This window comes from Salmo trutta, chromosome 10 (assembly GCF_901001165.1).
Source record: "Salmo trutta chromosome 10, fSalTru1.1, whole genome shotgun sequence".
Lineage (NCBI taxonomy): Eukaryota > Metazoa > Chordata > Actinopteri > Salmoniformes > Salmonidae > Salmo > Salmo trutta.
This window is the reverse complement of record NC_042966.1, coordinates 42,727,052-42,747,321: the sequence shown is the minus strand read 5'-3', so window position 1 is coordinate 42,747,321 and position 20,270 is coordinate 42,727,052. Positions and strand designations below refer to the sequence as shown.

Genomic DNA, 20,270 nt, shown 5'->3' with positions numbered 1-20,270 from the left:
GTATTTACAAAATAAACAAAAGTAAAAAAAATCTAATCAAAAATGTACACAAGAAAATGACATAACAATAACGAGGCTAAATACAGGGGGTACCGGTACCGAGTCATTGTGAGGGGGTACAGGTTAGTAGAGGTAATTTGTAAAGCGACTGTGCATAGATAATAAACAGTGAGTAGCAGCAGTGTAAAAACAAAATGGGGGGGTTGTTAATGTAAATAGTGCGGTGGCCGTATGATTAATTGTTCAGCAGTCTTATAGCTTGGGGGGGTAAAAGGTGTTAAGAAGCACTCCGGTACCGCTTGCCGTGCGGTAGCAGAGAGAACAGTCTCTAACTTGGGTGACTGGAGTCTTTGACAATTTTTTGGGGGGGCCTTCCTCTGACACCGCCTGGTATATAGATCCTGGATGGCAGGAAGCTTGGCCCCAGTGATGTACTGGGCCGTACGCACTACCCTCTGTGGTACCTTATGGTCAGATGCCGAGCAGTTGTCATACCAGGCGGTGACCATAGGATTTGGCAAGACAGCACAAACAGATCTGGGAGCAGGCTAGCACCTGACTACTCTGAGGCAGACCTGGGCATAACATAGTTGTATTTTGAGGTTTATTTAAAATACCAACTTTTCAAATACTCAAGAAAGTCAAATATAGTTTATATAGAGTTTACACTAAAAGGCAACTCGTTTATTTTAAATTCAAATACGTGTCTCAGAAAATCAACTAATATTTGAAAAGTATTTTGAATATATGACAGTTATTTGAAAATAAACAAAAAAAATTTAAAAAAATATGTATTTGATGGCTGCCGAATACTGTATTTCATGAAGAACCAAAAACTACAACAGTAAGTTGTAATTAGTCTAAATATATGATCATAAGCACATGGTTTGGAGGGCTTTTAGATATGAATCTTACAACATACAGTTTAGTAGTAGTACCCCCCTTATAGCTAGAATTAAATATGTAAGGGACATGGAATCACCTCAACATTAGAATAGACCACTTTTGCAGCTTCAAAATGACATAACACGTATATTTCCCTGTGGCTCAGTTTACTGGTCCAACTAATAATGTGGAAAATTGAGCAAGTTGAGGTGACTACACTGCTTGGAGAAACCCTGGATTATAAACTTTCATGGTCAAAACATATTGATACAACAGTAGCTAAGATGGAGAGAAGTCTGTCCATGATAAGGCGCTGCTCTGCCTTCTTAACAACACTATCAACAAGGCAGGTCCTACAGGCCCTAGTTTCTACCTTCTTAACAACACTATCAACAAGGCAGGTCCTACAGGCCCTAGTTTCTACCTTCTCAACAACACTATCAACAAGGCAGGTCCTACAGGCCCTAGTTTCTACCTTCTTAACAACACTATCAACAAGGCAGGTCCTACAGGCTCTAGTTTCTACCTTAACAACACTATCAACAAGGCAGGTCCTACAGGCCCTAGTTTCTACCTTCTTAACAACACTATCAATAAGGCAGGTCCTACAGGCCCTAGTTTTGTCGCACCTGGACTACTGTTCAGTCGTGTGGTCAGGTGCCATAAAAAGGGACTTGCAATTGTCTCAGAACAGGGCAGCACGGATGGCCTGTAAATGTACACAGACAGCTAACATTAATGATATGCATGTCAATCTTTAATGGCTCAAAGTCGATGAGAGATTGACTTCATCACTACTTGTTTTGGTAAGAAGTGTTGACATGCTGAATCCACTGAGCTGTCAGTTTTAAACTACTGGCACAGAGCTCAGACACCCATCCATACCCTACAAGACATGCTACCAGAAGTCTCTTCACAGTCCCCAAGTCCAGAACAGACTATGGGAGGCACACAGCACTACATGGCTCTATGTAGATGTAAGAAGGGCTTTATAAATACATTTGATTGATTTATTGAACTCTATTCCACATCAGGTAATTGATGCAAGCAGTAAAATCTGATTAAAAAAAACAGATAAAAATACACCTTATGGAACAGCGGAGACTGTGAAGAGACACACACGCACACAGAGGTACAGACACACGCATACGCACACACACACTAGCACACGCAGTCTACACACATATATGTACATTGTAATATTGTTGTATGGTGGTATTATACATGTTGTACTGTAAATACGTAGTGGTGCAATAATGTTTTATGATGTACTGTTTTATATTTTGTTTTAAGTGTGATGTAAATGCCTTAATGTATTCAGACCCCTGGAAGAGTAGCTGCTGCCTTGACAGGAACTAATGGGGATCCATAATAAACCCCAGGAAGAGTAGCTGCTGCCTCGGCAGGAACTAACGGGGATCCATAATAAACCCCAGGAAGAGTAGCTGCTGCCTCGGCAGGAACTAATGGGGATCCATAATAAACCCCAGGAAGAGTAGCTGCTGCCTCGGCAGGAACTAATGGGGATCCATAATAAACCCCAGGAAGAGTAGCTGCTGCCTCGGCAGGAACTAACGGGGATCCATAATAAACCCCAGGAAGAGTAGCTGCTGCCTTGGCAGGAACTAACGGGGATCCATAATAAACCCCAGGAAGAGTAACATGCTGGCCAGACTGGACACGTCACGTGCGCGAGCGTTGCAAACTAAATGTACACATACATGTTATTCTATCATTGCACCCACACTGCTCGCAAGCATCTGCATAGCTGGCCGCTAAAATACAACTTGGTTCTATTTGTAACACTCGATGTGCTTCAAGTCCTTCCTCTCCCATCTCCTCATTGGTTTATAGGAGCATATACCCACGTGCCATCTCCTCATTGGTTTATAGGAGCATATACCCACGTGCCATCTCCTCATTGGTTTATAGGAGCATATACCCACGTGCCATCTCCTCATTGGTTTATAGGAGCATATACCCACGTGCCATCTCCTCATTGGTTTATAGGAGTATATACCCACGTGCCATCTCCTCATTGGTTTATAGGAGCATATACCCACGTGGGTGATTGAAAGATGAACTGAGGTCCACACTCCAGTCCAGTTGGTGGTGGTAATGCACCTTAAAGTTGGTTGCCAGCCGACATATAAAGTACAAAGAAGAAGAAGCAGAAGAAAAAGAAGCCTGAAGGAAGGAGGAGAGATGACTAGAAACTAACTAGATTTATCCTTTTATCTGAGGATTAATTGTCGGAGTAGAGGACCTTGTGCATTTCAGGTAAAATAACAACCCAATGTTTATATCCCAGCACAAATTAGCTAGCAACAGCAAGCTAGCTAAATAGACATAAATGTTTAATGCTTTTCGACCTGTCCCCAAATTAATATAATTGGTTCAGAGTTTGTTTTGATATTTCAACCTGCGTGTCCTGATCGCTTTTGGTGTTGGGCTGGACAAAATCAGCACGCGTGCGATGGCACACGCAGACGGTCTGGTCAGCATGTAAGAAGTGTGTCTATACGGGCCAACAGACTCCACAATTTCAGTGTTGATTTAACACTGTCAGTGTTATTTTTAATAACACTGGAGGATTTGCTGTGTAAGCATTCAACTTGTTGTTTGCAATTGTCTTTGAATTACTCTGCAGTATTTTCAGGTATCATATATGAATGACAGTTTTCTACCTTTTTCAGTGGCATGTTGAAAGAGTCATACAGTAGTTATAACAGGGCAAAAGTATTCAGACCCCCATGGATTTATTCACATTTTATTGTGTTACAAAATGGGATTAAAATGGATGTAATTGTAATTTTTAGTCAACAATCTACACAAAATACTCTGTAATGTCAAAGTGGAAGAAAAAAAACGAATTAGTCAAATATAATCGTTGCATATTCAGCCCCTTTATTTAGGCTAAATTAGTTCAGGAGCTTAACAAATTACATAATAAATTAAATGGACTCACTCTGTGTGAAATAATAGTGGTTGACAGGACTTATTTATGACTCCCCCTTCCTATGACCCACATACATACAACTATCTGTAAGGTCCCTCCCTCAGTCAAGTACTTGAATTTCAAGCACAGATCTAACATCAAAGGGAGCTTTCTACCTCAAAGAAGGGCTGTGATTGGTAGATGGGTAACAATAACAAATCAGACATTGAATATCTATTTAAGCATGGTCAAGTTAACTTCTCTTGGGTAGGGGGCAGTATTTTGACGTCCGGATGAAAGGCGTGCCCGTAGTAAACTGCCTGCTACTCAGACTCAGAAGGTAGGATATGCATATTATTAGTATATTTGGATAGGAAATACTCTGAAGTTCCTAAAACTGTTAGAATGATGTCTGTGAGTATAACAGAACTCATATGGCAGGCAAAAACCTGAGAAAAAATCCAACCAGGAAGTGTGGAAATCTGAGGTTTGTAGTTTTTCAAGTGATTGCCTATCCAGTATACAGTGACTTAGGGTTCATTTTGCACTTCCTAAGGCTTCCACTAGATGTCAACAGTCTTTAGAACATTGTTTCATGCTTCTACTGTGAATAGGGAGAGAATCCTGGAAGTAGATGAGTAATTTTTGTCATTTCTGTTGACTCCAAAATGGCTGGTATCTGTATGGCTTGTTTGATATCTGAGCGCTGTACTCAGATTATTGCAAAATTTGCTTTCGCCGTAAAGCTTTTTTGAAATCTGACACAGCGGTTGCATTAAGGAGAAGTGTATCTATAATTATTTGAATAACTGTTGAATATTTTATCAACGTTTATGATGAGTATTTCTGTAAATTGATGTGCTCATTCACCGGAAGTTTTGGTAGGCAAAACATTTCTGAACCCCAATGTAAAATGGGGGTTTTGGATATAAATATGAACTTTATCGAGCAAAACATACATGTATTGTGTAACATGAAGTCCTATGAGTGCCATCTGATGAAGATGGTTAGTGATTCATTTTATCTGTATTTCTGGTTTTTGTGACGCCTCTCCTTGCTTGGAAAATGGCTGTGTGGTTTTTCTTGTCTCGGTGCTGTCCTAACATAATCTAATGTTATGCTTTCGTCGTAAAGCCTTTTTGAAATGGGACAATGTGGTTGGATTAATAAATATGCTGTGGATTATGTGTTAAACTACCCAGACACATCAAAGACACAGTCGTCCTTCTTAACTGAGCTCCAGGACAGGAATTAAACTTTTTTTTCATTTAACCTTTATTTAACGATGAGACCATTGGTGATTTTAAAACAGTTACAGAGTTTAAAGGCTGTGACGGGAGAAAAACTGAGGATGGATCAACAACATTGTAGTGACTCCACAATAATGACCTAAATGACAGAGTGAAAAGAAGTATTCAAATATACAGAATAAAAATATTCCCAAACATGCATCTTGTATGCAACAAGGCACTAAAGTAATACTGAAGGAAAATCACCTCAAAGGAATTCACTTTTTGGCCTAAATGCAAAGCCTCATGTTTGGGGCAAATCCAACACAACACATCACTGAGTAACTGCCTCCTTATTTTCAAGCATGGTGGTGGCCGCATCATGGTATGGGTATGCTTGACATGGGCAAATATTGGGGAGTTTTTCAGGATAAAAAGAAACGGGATGGAGCTAAGCACAGGCAAAACCCTAGAGTCAAATCTGCTTCAGTCTGCTTTAAACCAGACTGGGAGAGCAATTCACCTTTCAGCAGAACAATAACCTACAACACAAGGCCAAATCTACACTGTCGCATACCAAGAAGACAGTGAATGTTCTTGAGTGGCCAAGTTACAGTTTTGACTTAAATCTGCTTGAAAATCTATAGCAAGACTTGAAAATGGCTGTCTAGCAATGATCAACAACAAACTTGACAGAGCTTGAAGAATTTTTAAAAGAATAATGAGCAAATATTGTAGAATCCAGGTGTGGAAAGCTTTTATAGACTTACCCAGAAAGACTCACAGCTGTAATCAATGCCAAAGGGGCTTCTAACATGTATTGACTCAGGGAGTTGAATACTTATGCAACGACTATATTTTTGTTATTTATTTTGTATTAATAAAAAAAAAGACATTTTCTTCCACTTTGACATTAAGGAGTAATTTGTGTAGATTGTTGACAAAAAAAAGACAATTAAATCAATTTAAATCGCACTTCGTAACACAATAAAGTGCAAAGAAATCCAAAGGGTCAATACTTTTGCAAGGCAGTGTATCTGTGCAAAATATCATTGGTAATTGATTTGACTTTGATTATGTACACCTTGTCCATTTACAGAACGTTCAGATAGAAATGTATTGTGTAGATTAAATATGACCGTCAGATAGATGGGAATAGTATAGGAGATCGGGCTCTATTCATTCTATTTCTATATTCAACATGCAGTTCCAGATAAAGCCTTGCTATTAGTTGAAGGCAGCCAATCCAATAGTTACAGAAAAGAAGTTGCTTTCTCAGATCTGTACTCAAATAGTTTTAAAAGCAGTATTTTGGGGGGGGTCTGTATTCAAATAGTTGTAGTCACCTCCAAAGTAAATATTTGTAAAAATACTTTCCACAAAGCGTAGTTAAAACTCTAGTTATCCCAGGTCTGCTCCGAGTGTTAATTACCGTAATTTCCGGACTATTTACGGTAAACACATACAGGTCTATTGTGTTTGCTGACTCAGGAAATGAAACTCTAGTTATCCCAGGTCTGCTCCGAGTGTTAATTAAATACATCCAGGTCTAATGGAAACGACACACATAAAGTAGATGGCATCCTATCCACTATATAGTGCACTCCTTTTGACCAGGGCCCATATAGATCTATTTAAAAGTAGTGTATAATATTCATGGGTTGCACCTCCGTTACATCGTTGCCATTGTTGTCAACGTTCTACTGATGCCGCAGCATATTGACTTCCCACTGATGATTAATGCTCATTATTTCTGAACGTGGGCTAATGACTGTTTTGTCAAAAATTACAGTTTAGTGGCCTTGAAATATGATGACATTACTGAAATAGACAAATAATTAGTAGAAAACAACTTTGCTATCATTATGAAGTCATACATTTTACTTTAGAGAGATGCCAATGTTGCCATGTGCTAGCAAAGATAGTCAGACATAGCTAACAATTTTAACATTAGCTTGCTAAAATGTTGGTGCTCTCCCTTCAAATCTTAGCTAGCCAGCTAACGTTATACTGCATCTAAAGTGTTAGAGGTGCCTTAGACCGCAGTGGCGCAGCGGTCTAAGGTACTGCATCTCAGTGATAGAGGCGTCACTACAGACCCTGGTTCGATTCCTGGCTGTATCACATCCGGCCGTGATTGGGAGTCCCATAGGGCGTCGCACAATTGGCCCAGCGTCGTCCGGGTTTGGCCGTGGTAGGCCGTCATTGTAAATAAGAATTTGTTCTTAACTGACTTGCATAGTTAAATAAAGGTTAAATATATATTATTTTTTTTAAATCATAAAAGCTTGTCCTGCTAATTATTTGCCTCCTTTGGAAATGTCATCATGTTTCCAAGTCACAGTAGTGCACTTTTGAATACATCTTCATCACCACCTATTGAGACCACATCGAGTGGAAGGCTCAGATGGGCATCAGTCCTAAAACGAGCGTTCAAAACAATGTTGTGACGAAATGTGCAACCTGTGGATAGGATGCCAGTTCAGACTCAGCCAGGGTAAAATAGGAGTTTCACCTGTTAAAGCGTGGGTCTGCATAGGCGTCTGGGATGTTAAGGACCTCCCCCGTCCGTGCTACTTGGCCCGCTATACCTTTCTCTATAGAAAACCTGGACGAGGAGAGGACACAAGAGCGCTGGAGGTTACAACCATACAAATAGAATTGGTGAATGGACATTTCTGTTCTAAGAATTCTACTTCCCCTGTTCTAGGATTCTAGTTTCCCTGTTCTAGGGATTCTACTTCCCCTGTTCTAGGATTCCAGTTTCCCTGTTCTAGGGATTCTAGTTTCCCTGTTCTAGAATTCTAGTTTCCCTGTTCTAGAGATTCTACTTCCCCTGTTCTAGGATTCTAGTTTCCCTGTTCTAGGGATTCTACTTCCCTGTTCTAGGGATTCTATTCTTCCCATTCTTGGACGATAGTTTCCCGGTTCTTGGGATTCCAGTTTCCCTGTTCTAGAATTCTAGTTTCCCTGTTGTAGGGATTCTAGTTTCCCTGTTCTAGGATTTCAGTTTCCATGTTCTAAGAATTCCTCTTCCCTGTTCTAGGATTCTAGTTTACCCTTCTAGATAATCTACATTCCTGTTCTAGGGATTCCATTTTTCTCATTCCAGGATGATAGGATTCTAGTTTCCCTGTTCTAAAAATTATACTTCCCTGCTCTAGGATTCCAGGGGACCCTTCTAGATAATCTACTTCCCTGTTCTAGTGATTGTAGTTTCCCTGTTCTAGTGATTGTAGTTTCCCTGTTCTAGGGATTCTACATCTCTATTCTAGGGATTCTATTTTCCCTGTTCTAGGGTTCTAGTTTCTCTGTTCTATGATTCTAGTTTTTCTGTTCTGGGATTCTAGTTTCACTATTTTAGGGATTCTAGTTCCCCTGTTCTAGGATTCTAGTTTCTCTATTCTATGATTCTAATTTCCACATTCTAGGAATCTAGTTTCCCTGTTGTAGGGATTCCAGTTTCCCTGTTCTAGGATTCCAGTTTCCCTGTTCTAGGATTCCAGTTTCCCTCTTCTAGGGATTCTATTTTCCCCATTGTAATTTCCCTGTTCTAGTATTCTAGTTTCCCTGTTCTAGCGATTTTAGTTTCTGTAGGAAGGGATTCTATTTTCCCTGTTCTAGAATTCAGTTTCCCTGTTCTAGGGATTCTAAATTCCCTATTCCAGGATTCTAGTTTCCATATTCTATGATTCTAGATTCCCTGTTCTACAGATTCTAGTTCCCCTGTTCTAGGAATCTAGTTCCCCTGATCTAGCGAGTTTAGTTTCTGTGACCTAGGATTCTAATTTCCCTGTTTTAGGATTGCAGTTTCCCTGTTCTAGGAATTCTAGTTTCCCTATTCCAGGATTCTAGTTTCCATATTCTATGATTCTAGATTCCCTGTTCTACAGATTCTAGTTTCTCTGTTCTATGATTCTAGTTTCCCTGTTCTAGGATTCTAGTTTCTCTGTTTTAGGGATTCTAGTTCCCCTGTTCTAGGAATCTAGTTTCCACGTTCTAGGATTCTAATTTCCACGCTCTAGGATTCTAATTTCCCTGTTGTAGGGATTGCAGTTTCCCTGTTCTAGGATATTCAGTTTCCCTCTTCGAGGGATTCTAGTTTCCCTGTTCTAGGATTCTAGTCACCCTGTTCTAGAAATTCTAGTTCCCTGTTCTAGGGATTTTAGTTCCCCTGTTCTAGAGGTTCCAGTTTATCTGTTCTAGGGATTCTAGTTTCCATCTTCTATGATTTATAGTTTCCCTGTTCCATGGATTCTAGTTCCCCTGTTCTATTATTCTAGTTTCCCTGTTCTGGGGATTCTAAATTCCCTGTTCTGCGATTGTGGTTTCCCTGATCTAGGGATTCTAGTTCCCCTGTTCTAGGATTCCAGCTTCTTTGTTCTAGGGATTCTAGTTCTATGGTTACAACTGCTCTGCTGCCACCAGAGAATCATTCACATGATCACTAGTCAATTCAACATAGCCGTCAGAGAATCATTCACATGATCACTAATAAATCCAATATAAACCATCAGAGAATCGTTCACATGATCACTAATAAATCCAATATAACCCATCAGAGAATCGTTCACATGATCACTAATAAATCCAATATAACCCATCAGAGAATCGTTCACATGATCACTAATAAATCCAATATAACCCATCAGAGAATCGTTCACATGATCACAAGTCAACCCTTCAGAGAATCAGTCAGATAAGCAGTAAAAGTATCAATCATAACCCTTACCTAATCTCTTTGGTTTTCCTGAAGACAGGTTTGCCTTCGTTCTCCTCCCCGATGTCAAACAGGTCTGAGTACAGTTCATTGTTATTGTGGTCCACCTGGAATAGTGCACATCTATCTGCATTCACCAGGTTTTTTGCATATATCTGAAACAGAGCACCATGATAAAACGCATCAGTACGGCACACAGAAAGACATGGTCACACAGAGACAGGGGCGAATTGTAACTTCCCTTCCCATTGATATCAACCCATTACTAAATGAGCAGTTGACATAAAGTGGAAGTTAGGATTCACGGTAACACTTTACAATAAGGTTCCATTTGTTAAGGGGTTCTAAAAGGGGTTCTAAATACATTCTTAACGATTATTTAATAGGGAGGCAGGTAGACTAGTGGTTAGAGGGTTGGGCCAGTAACTGACAGAGAAGGAAGGGAGGCAGGTATACTAGTGGTTAGAGGGTTGGGCCAGTAACTGACAGAGAAGGAAGGGAGGCAGGTAGACTAGTGGTTAGAGGGTTGGGCCAGTAACTGACAGAGAAGGAAGGGAGGCAGGTAGCCTAGTGGTTAGAGGGTTGGGCCAGTAACTGACAGAGAAGGAAGGGAGGCAGGTAACCTAGTGGTTAGAGGGTTGGGCCAGTAACTGACAGAGAAGGAAGGGAGGCAGGTAGACTAGTGGTTAGAGGGTTGGGCCAGTAACTGACAGAGAAGGGAGGCAGGTAGACTAGTGGTTAGAGGATTGGGCCAGTAACTGACAGAGAAGGAAGGGAGGCAGGTAGACTAGTGGTTAGAGGGTTGGGCCAGTAACTGACAGAGAAGGGAGGCAGGTAGACTAGTGGTTAGAGGGTTGGGCCAGTAACTGACAGAGAAGGAAGGGAGGCAGGTAGACTAGTGGTTAGAGGGTTGGGCCAGTAACTGACAGAGAAGGAAGGGAGGCAGGTAGACTAGTGGTTAGAGGGTTGGGCCAGTAACTGATAGAGAAGAAAGGGAGGCAGGTAGACTAGTGGTTAGAGGGTTGGGCCAGTAACTGACAGAGAAGGGAGGCAGGTAGACTAGTGGTTAGAGGGTTGGGCCAGTAACTGACAGAGAAGGAAGGGAGGCAGGTAGCCTAGTGGTTAGAGGGTTGGGCCAGTAACTGACAGAGAAGGAAGGGAGGCAGGTAGACTAGTGGTTAGAGCGTTGGGCCAGTAACTGACAGAGAGGGGAGGCAGGTAGGAGGTTGGTTTTCATGATGCGTCTTGACCCACCTTTGAAACCCTGATGCCCATTGGCCAACTTTATAACCAGGATGTTATTCAATCATCATTCCTAACCTATGACCCCCTTACCAAATTATATCAACACACTTACCACTTCTCTGTGATAGTCCATGTATGGTGAACGCTGTGGTGTGAAATGGTAACCGTAATATCTTTGGTTGGTGAAACAGTGGAGGAGGTATCCTCTCATAACGTTGAATGTTTTGATCTTCATACCCACCATTCATTGCATGAACATGGTTTAATTAACATAGTGTTGGATCTGCTCTCATGAATGCAGTGATGTGGACCCAACACTGCCTATAACTATGTCTAAACTCTGAGGGAACTCTCAAATCATCTATAAATGATTTACCTACACATATAACTTCTAAAAGTATACCTTATTTTAAAGTGACAGTCCTATAAATATTTATAACTGAGTTATCAACATTTATAAGTGGAAAAAGTGTCAAATTAACAAATGAGTTACCAACATGTATAACGGATTACTATTTATTAATGAGTTAGGCCTACTAATATTTATAACTTCTAAAAAATAACTGGGAATCTTCTGGCCATTAATTAATGAGTTGCAAACATTTATAACAGCATATAATCTCCTCAAGCATGTAATACATAATAAGAATAAAATGTAATTTAACGTAAGAATACATTGGGAAAACATGTTAATTGCAGTGACTCAAATCTGTAGCCTATCATTGGTATAGTGAGTAGTCTAGCTAATTCAGAGGGGGTATTTTTCTCCCCTTTTTAATATTACAAGTCGGAATAGAAATTGACAAATGATTAACTATTTACAATATAACGTAGGGTCTCATGTTTCTTTTCATGTTAAGCATTTTCCCCTCCGTGCTTCTACACCTGCATTGCTTGCTGTTTGGGGTTTTAGGCTGGGTTTCTGTACAGCACTTTGAGATATCAGCTGATGTAAGAAGGGCTTTATAAATACATTTGATTTGATCCTGGAGCCTATGACCGTATGGCAATCTGTGGGAGAGAAGAGGAATTGACAACTTAGCATAGACACTCCAGCTATACAAAACTATATTATCACCATTATCATCATTTATACCATTTAGGTTTAGCTAGTCATGTTATCCACTGCTAGCTAATAATAATAATAATAATAATAATAATAATAATAATAATAATAATAATAGCTAGCTTGTGTTTAACATTACTTGCTAACACTAATAGCTAGCTACCACAGATTAAAGGGGTTAGCTATTTATCAGAATAACACACTAGGTAGTTAGCTAGCTAGTATGTGTTAGTCTTAAAATTGGAACCACTAGTGTGCTGACAAAGGAGGCTAACTAGCTAACTTACCAACTACCTAGTTAGAGACAAAAAGTTAGATAACTAGCTAGCTAGCGTGCTAATCCAAAAAAGCTAGCTAAACAACTTGCATGGAAATTCTGTCATGTCGATATTAACTAGCTAGCTGGCAGCTAAAGTTTGCCAGCTAGCTAGCGAACCTAACGAGCCAGCAAACATGTTTTACTTAGCTAGCTAACTATATCATGCCAAAGTGTCATGCCTGCTCCTACTCACCCTCTCTGGTGCTCAAGGGCGCCTGGCTGCCCTTCATTACTCACACCTGTCACCATCATTACACGCAGCAGCGCTCATTGGACTCATCTGGACTCCTTCCCTTTGTTGATATCCCCGTAACTGTCTGCTCCCCGGTTTGTTCCCCGTGTCAGCATTAATGTCATTATGTGTTCATGTTCAGATGCTGTCCTGTCCTGTTCCATGTCCAGATAAATCATTAAATGTTCACTCCCTGTACTTGCTTCTCGTCTCCAGCGTCGATTCTTACACCCAAGAGTATCTTGTACTAAATCGTATAGCAGAATTTCTATATAAAAAAAATACATTTGAGGTTTTACCTAAAGCTAGCTAGCTAGCTAGCTAAAGTTTACTAGCTAACTAGGACAGAGGTGCTAGCTAACATGAGCTAGCTAGCTACTTAGATAGCTGAGCAGCCTGCTAAATCATTCAGCAAAACTTCCGGAACCAGCGAACCACACCAATAATATGACTTGAGATCTTCAGATGAGGCCTTTATTCCTGGAATGCATCATCTGGGTTTCAAACGTGGGGCATCATGGGAGTTAACCATTGGTCTGAAAACAAACCATTTCTGCATCACACCCAAAAGTGAGAAAATAACAATTGTTTAACTATGCATTAAGTGTTCAATATTATATGCATTTGTAAGTGCATTTATAAATGCTTAATAGCTGGAGGTAAAAAGAGGCTCACTATTTGGCAAGCACTGACTGACTATCGAACTAGTTTGACCTAATTATTATAACCCATATATTAAATTGTTTATAATGCATTTACAAATGATAAAATAACCGTTAATAACATAATTACAAACCCTTTATAAACCTTTTACAAATGGAACATTATTGTAAAGTGTTACCTGATTCGCTCCAGGGTTCGGTGGAATCATAAATCGATTCAGAAAGGTCTTTTAAACAGTAGATGTTAGCAAGGCAATGCAAGTTGAAGTTACATAAATTGTCGGGTAAAAACTATTAAAAACAGGATATGAGACGTATGAACTGAGGCGACACGAGCGGCACATGACAATACAATACACAGTACGCAGTACAGTATGTCACCACAACACGACACACGTCCACTGTCCTCATACACATTCTAGACAACTCTCATGGACTTGGGCCAGACACTTGGAAGTGGTAGTCCCTTCCCTAAAATAGCATGCATCACAAACAAATAGAAACAAACACAAAATAGACAAAATACGAAATAGACACAAACAAACAAACAAAAACGTACCATTATATGTTCAAGTAGAGAATCTATTGCCACAATGTTGTCAAAGTACGTTCTGTTGGAGAAAGAGAGAGAATGATAAACTAAGGGTATTGATGATGGATTAGGGTATAGATGATGGATTAGGGTATTGATGATGGATTAGGGTATAGATGATGGATTAGGGTATTGATGATTGATTAGGGTATAGATGATGGATTAGGGTATTGATGATTGATTAGGGTATAGATAATTGGTAAGGGTATTGATGATTGATAAGGGTATTGATGATTGATTAGGGTATTGATGATTGATTAGGGTATAGATGATTGATAAGGGTATAGATGATTGATAAGGGTATTGATGATTGATTAGGGTATTGATGATTGATTAGGGTATTGATGATTGATTAGGGTATTGATGATTGATTAGGGTATAGATGATTGATAAGGGTATAGATGATTGATAAGGGTATTGATAATTGATTAGGGTATACATGATAAGGGTATTGATGATTGATAAAGGTATCTATGATAAGGGTATGATTGATAAGGGTATTGATGATTGATAAGTGTATTGATGATTGATATGGGTACAATAAGGATATAAATTATAAGGGTACTGATGATTGATAAGGGTATCTATGATAAAGGTATGATTGATAAGGGTATTGATGATCGATAAGGGTAATGATTACTGATAAGGGTATAGATGATTGATCAGGGTAATGATGATCGATAAGGGTATCTATGATAAGGGTATGATTGATAAGGGTATAGATGATTGATCAGGGTAATGATTACTGATAAGGGTATTGATGATTGATACGGGTATTGATGATCGATAAGGGTATTGATGATCGATAAGGGTATTGATGAATGATAAGGGTATTGATGATTGATAAGGGTATTGATGATTGATAAGGGTATTGATGATTGATAAGGGTATAGATAATTGGTAAAATTAAAATAATCCTCCAGCAGGAGGATTTGAATGAATATTAAATATTGTGTTTGTAGGCTATACAAAACAGTACCGTACCGACATTGTACCTTAAGCTGGGTATAAATACTACAGATTCGGTTCCAACAGGCCCGGACCCAACTCATTGGAATGCCCCCACCCCATGACCAAAACAGCAATTTGTAGAATTTATACCTGTCCAATAGCTCCTGAGTGGCGCAGCGGTCTCAGGCACTGCATCTCAGTGCTAGAGGCGTCACTACAGACACCCTGGTTCGAATCCAGGATGTATCACAACTGGCAGTGGTTGGGAGTCCCATAGGGCGGCGCACAATTGGCCCAGCGTCGTCCGGGTTTGGCCGGTGGTAGGCTGTCATCGTAAATAAGACTTTGTTCTTAACCTTTATTTAACTAGGCAAGTCCGTTGACAATGGTGGACCCAACAGCGCTTTTAAAAAAAGCATCAGGACTGGAGGGGTATTAATCTTAAATATATAGGATTGTAGGCCTATCCGTGATTGGACGTTGCATACTGTCGGCCTATATATGCATTGGAATTACGCGCCTCTTTCGAACCGTGAAGCTGGATGACGGTTCATTGATTTGTGCAGGACAGTGATTTAATAGGCTAGTTAGTAGACTAGGCCTACTGAAATAGATGAGCGTTGCTGTCAACTGAGCCAGACATTCACATCCAAATGTTTTTAGATCGAACCCTGCTTTCTGAATTTTTAAAACAGATATTAATTTCCATCTCTGTCATATGAATCTAGTGGCATGTGTGGTGCGCATTAGACTGGTGGATTCCCTCTACCTGTATTTTGGAACATTTACACGTATTACCGCGCGTCGCTGCGCTTTATAATGTGAAGAAATAATAGTTGATCAAACATTTCAAGCCGAGCGTTCTTATCTGTTCCATCAGACTCGTTGTGTTCATAGCCTACGCAGGCTATGCTCAGACTGCAGGTCCACTGGGCATCTCCCCTTAGCAGTGGGAGAATTTAGTCCTAATAATATGCCATTTAGCATTGGGAGGATTTAGTCCTAATAACATGCCATTTAGCAGTGGGAGGATTTAGTCCTAATAATTTACCATTTAGCAGTGGGAGTATTTAGTCCTAATAATTTACCATTTTGCAGTGGGAGGATTTAGTCCTAATAACATGCCATTTAGCAGTGGGAGGATTTAGTCCTAATAACATGCCATTTAGCAGTGGGAGGATTTAGTCCTAATAACATGCCATTTAGCAGTGGGAGGATTTAGTCCTAATAACGTGCCATTTAGCAGTGGGAGGATTTAGTCCTAATAACATGCCATTTAGCAGTGGGAGGATTTAGTCCTAATAACATGCCATTTAGCAGTGGGAGGATTTAGTCCTAATAACATGCCATTTAGCAGTGGGAGGATTTAGTCCTAATAACATGCCATTTAGCAGTGGGAGGCTACAGCGCGTTTCGTGTGAATTCTTATGTGAATTATAATTGTCAATATTTGTAAGGGGGGTAGATGTATTTTTCTCCAGGGACAAATCTATTATTTTATTATACTGTATGTTCAAGGCAAGAGATAGACATAAGAAATGATGGGTGGCATCAGCGTCTGTGTGGTCCAGTGTTAACAGCTGCCGATCCCAGACACACATTATGCCAGAGTCGGCATGAGTTTGATTCCAGTCCATTGCCCTTGGACTCCCCCTCCCCCACCGTTCCATCTCTTCAATAAAAGCTCCTAAATTGCAAAAAGAGTGGTACTGCCCTACTTCTTCAAAAAATACCTTTTAAGAAAGAATAATAATAGGCTTATATAATACAATGATCATACAGTGTGATGACGATATAGGCTAGTCCTAATAATATGCCATTTAGCAGTGGGATGATTTAGTCCTAATAATTTACCATTTAGCAGTGGGAGGATTTAGGCCGAATAACATGCCATTTAGCAGTGGGAGGATTTAGTCCTAATAATATGCCATTTAGCAGTGGGAGGATTTAGTCCTAATAATATGCCATTTAGCAGTGGGAGGATTTTGTCCTAATAACATGCCATTAGCAGTGGGAGTATTTAGTCCTAATAATTTACCATTTAGCAGTGGGAGGATTTAGTCCTAATAATATGCCATATAACAGTGGGAGGATTTAGTCCTAATAACATGCCATTTAGCAGTGGGAGGATTTGGTCCTAATAACATGCCATTTAGCAGTGGGAGGATTTAGTCCTAATATATTTACCATTTAGCAGTGGGAGGATTTAGTCCTAATATATTTACCATTTAGCAGTGGGAGGATTTAGTCCTAATAACATGCCATTTAGCAGTGGGAGGATTTAGTCCTAATAATATGCCATTTAGCAGTGGGAGGATTTAGTCCTAATAACATGCCATTTAGCAGTGGGAGGATTTAGTCCTAATAACATGCCATTTAGCAGTGGGAGGAGTTAGTCCTAATAACATGCCATTTAGCAGTGGGAGGATTTAGTCCTAATTATTGACCATTTAGCAGTGGGAGGATTTAGTCCTAATAATATGCCATTTAGCAGTGGGAGGATTTAGTCCTAATAATATGCCATTTAGCAGTGGGAGGATTTTGTCCTAATAACATGCCATTAGCAGTGGGAGTATTTAGTCCTAATAATTTACCATTTAGCAGTGGGAGGATTTAGTCCTAATAATATGCCATATAACAGTGGGAGGATTTAGTCCTAATAACATGCCATTTAGCAGTGGGAGGATTTAGTCCTAATAACATGCCATTTAGCAGTGGGAGGATTTAGTCCTAATATATTTACCATTTAGCAGTGGGAGGATTTAGTCCTAATAACATGCCATTTAGCAGTGGGAGGATTTAGTCCTAATAATATGCCATTTAGCAGTGGGAGGATTTAGTCCTAATAACATGCCATTTAGCAGTGGGAGGATTTAGTCCTAATAACATGCCATTTAGCAGTGGGAGGAGTTAGTCCTAATAACATGCCATTTAGCAGTGGGAGGATTTAGTCCTAATTATTGACCATTTAGCAGTGGGAGGATTTAGTCCTAATAACATGCCATTTAGCAGTAGGAGGATTGTAACATTAACACATGGTTGCGGCAAAGTGACAGATTCTTGAAATGATAATGACAAATGATTATCTCATGAGACAGGGTTGGCATGAATTGCAGGAGTGGGGATAGTGAAATCAGCTGTTTGACAAGCTGTTCAATCAACTGATGGCCCAAATCAGCACATCAACTCAGCCAGGGAGACACATACAGTAGCCTATTAGAGGTTTTTACACCTTTCCTTATGTGACAACGGATAGGCTAGCAGGTAGCCTACAGAATGTAGACTATTGGAATATAAATCAAATAAAAAGTGGCCTATTGCAACCATCGATGGCAGTAGATTATTGCCAGCTGATGTTAAACCGTCAATACGAGCTAAAATTCACACGCACAGCAGATCTCAATAGCTACCATTATTGGTTACCTTCATGACCGCTCCCTAAAAGACGATGTCGGTGTTACCTTAGTCCTGCTTGCAAACAAATTCTTTCAAGATATGTTGGCCCTCTGGGTGGTATTATCATCGGAAAACAACTTTTTGAACAGACCAAAAGCGATTTATCTATTTTGACAAGCATTCCGTACAACTGAAATAAAGCATTTACTCAGTTTCGTGTGCCAGGTCCGAGCCAGTATATGCCGTGGGTCAGAGAGAAACATTTTGGCTGAGAGAAACGGTCGTTGTTTTAGAGCTAATTTCCTGTAATTCAAAAACAATGTCATGGCTTATGATGTGTTCTATGCTATCTGGGATGCCAGCCCTCCCAAAGCTCGTGCCCCCCACCCCTAGACCAGTGGGTGTATCCCTGGACTGTCCATATTTGAAATGTGTAACTAAATCAAGTCAATGGGGGGGTGGAGTAATTTGTGCCAGAAGGGCATGGGCCGCAATCGAACCGACGCCAACGGCCTGTACGTGCACGCTGAAGGCAGCAGCCTTAACCACTAGACCACACCAGGCCACGATCAAACTCAATTTTGACAGTTGATTTGTAACCTTAGGTTCCCTAGAAACCTTAAGGTGGTCACTTTTTCGATAATATATACTGTAGATCAGGGCTCTCCAATCCTGTTCCTGGAGAGATACCGTCCTGTAGGTTTTAACTCCAATCCTGTTCCTGGAGAGATACCGTTCTGTAGGTTTTAACTCCAACCCTGTTCCTGGAGAGATACCGTTCTGTAGGTTTTAACTCCAATCCTGTTCCTGGAGAGATACCGTCCTGTAGGTTTTAACTCCAATCCTGTTCCTGGAGAGATACCGTTCTGTAGGTTTTAACTCCAATCCTGTTCCTGGAGAGATACCGTTCTGTAGGTTTTAACTCCAACCCTGTTCCTGGAGAGATACCGTTCTGTAGGTTTTAACTCCAATCCTGTTCCTGGAGAGATACCGTTCTGTAGGTTTTAACTCCAACCCTGTTCCTGGAGAGATACCGTTCTGAAGGTTTTAACTCCAACCCTGTTCCTGGAGAGAAACCATCCTGTAGGTTTTAACTCCAACCCTGTTCCTGGAGAGATACCCTCCTGTAGGTTTTAACTCTGATGACCCCCCCCCCCCCCACAGAGAGAAAGACAACTGCTCAATTTGAAGCAGCAGGAAAATTCTCCGCGACAAAAAGAGTGATCGAGTTAAAATCCGACAACTGTATATGTGCCTGCTACTACAAGACAGAAGTGGCACTTACTTTAACACTTCTAGTGGGAAAAGTCATTGAGACAATCTTACTTTGACACTTCTAGTAGGAAAGGTCATTGAGACAATCTTACTTTGACAATTCTAGTAGGAAAAGTAATTGAGACAATCTTACTTTGACACTTCTAGTAGGAAGTCATTGAGACAATCTTACTTTGACACTTCTAGTAGAAAGTCATTGAGCTCAGTCTGTTTGGCTAGGCCTCTGCACACCTGGGGATACAAAAACAACACATCGGATGTTCAGCTTTCAAACTAACGTCAACGATGGCATGCTAACAGTTAGTTATAGCATTTATCAAGAGTGTGTTACCAAGCATTTATCAAGAGTGTTAGTCATGCATTTATCAAGAGTGTGTTACCAAGCATTTATCAAGAGTGTTAGTCATGCATTTCATCAAGTGTGTTACCAAGCATTTATCAAGAGTGTGTTACCAAGCATTTATCAAGAGTGTGTTACCAAGCATTTATCAAAAGTGTGTTACCAAGCATTTATCAAAAGTGTGTTACCAAGCATTTATCAAGAGTGTTAATCAAGCATTTATCAAGAGTGTGTTTTCAAGCATTTATCAAGAGTGTGTTACCAAGCATTTATCAAGAGTGTGTTACCAAGCATTTATCAAGAGTGTGTTACCAAACATTTATCAAGAGTGTGTTACCAAGCATTTATCAAGAGTGTGTTACCAAGCATTTATCAAGAGTGTGTTACCAAGCATTTATCAAGAGTGTGTTACCAAGCATT

General features: G+C 40.1%; 1 protein-coding gene across 2 annotated transcripts in view; it reads right to left on the bottom strand.

Annotated features, from left to right (window-relative positions):
* Positions 1-20,270, bottom strand: part of LOC115201744 (cAMP and cAMP-inhibited cGMP 3',5'-cyclic phosphodiesterase 10A-like) — a 155,822-nt gene that overhangs the window by 28,293 nt on the left and 107,259 nt on the right. For both annotated transcript variants that reach the window (XM_029765611.1, XM_029765612.1), the window contains exons 9-12: positions 19,683-19,741; positions 13,856-13,907; positions 9,785-9,927; positions 7,568-7,660 (exon numbers count right to left, since the gene is read on the bottom strand). In XM_029765611.1, coding sequence (XP_029621471.1) covers positions 7,568-7,660; positions 9,785-9,927; positions 13,856-13,907; positions 19,683-19,741 — 347 coding nt within the window. The remainder of the gene's footprint in view (positions 1-7,567; positions 7,661-9,784; positions 9,928-13,855; positions 13,908-19,682; positions 19,742-20,270) is intronic.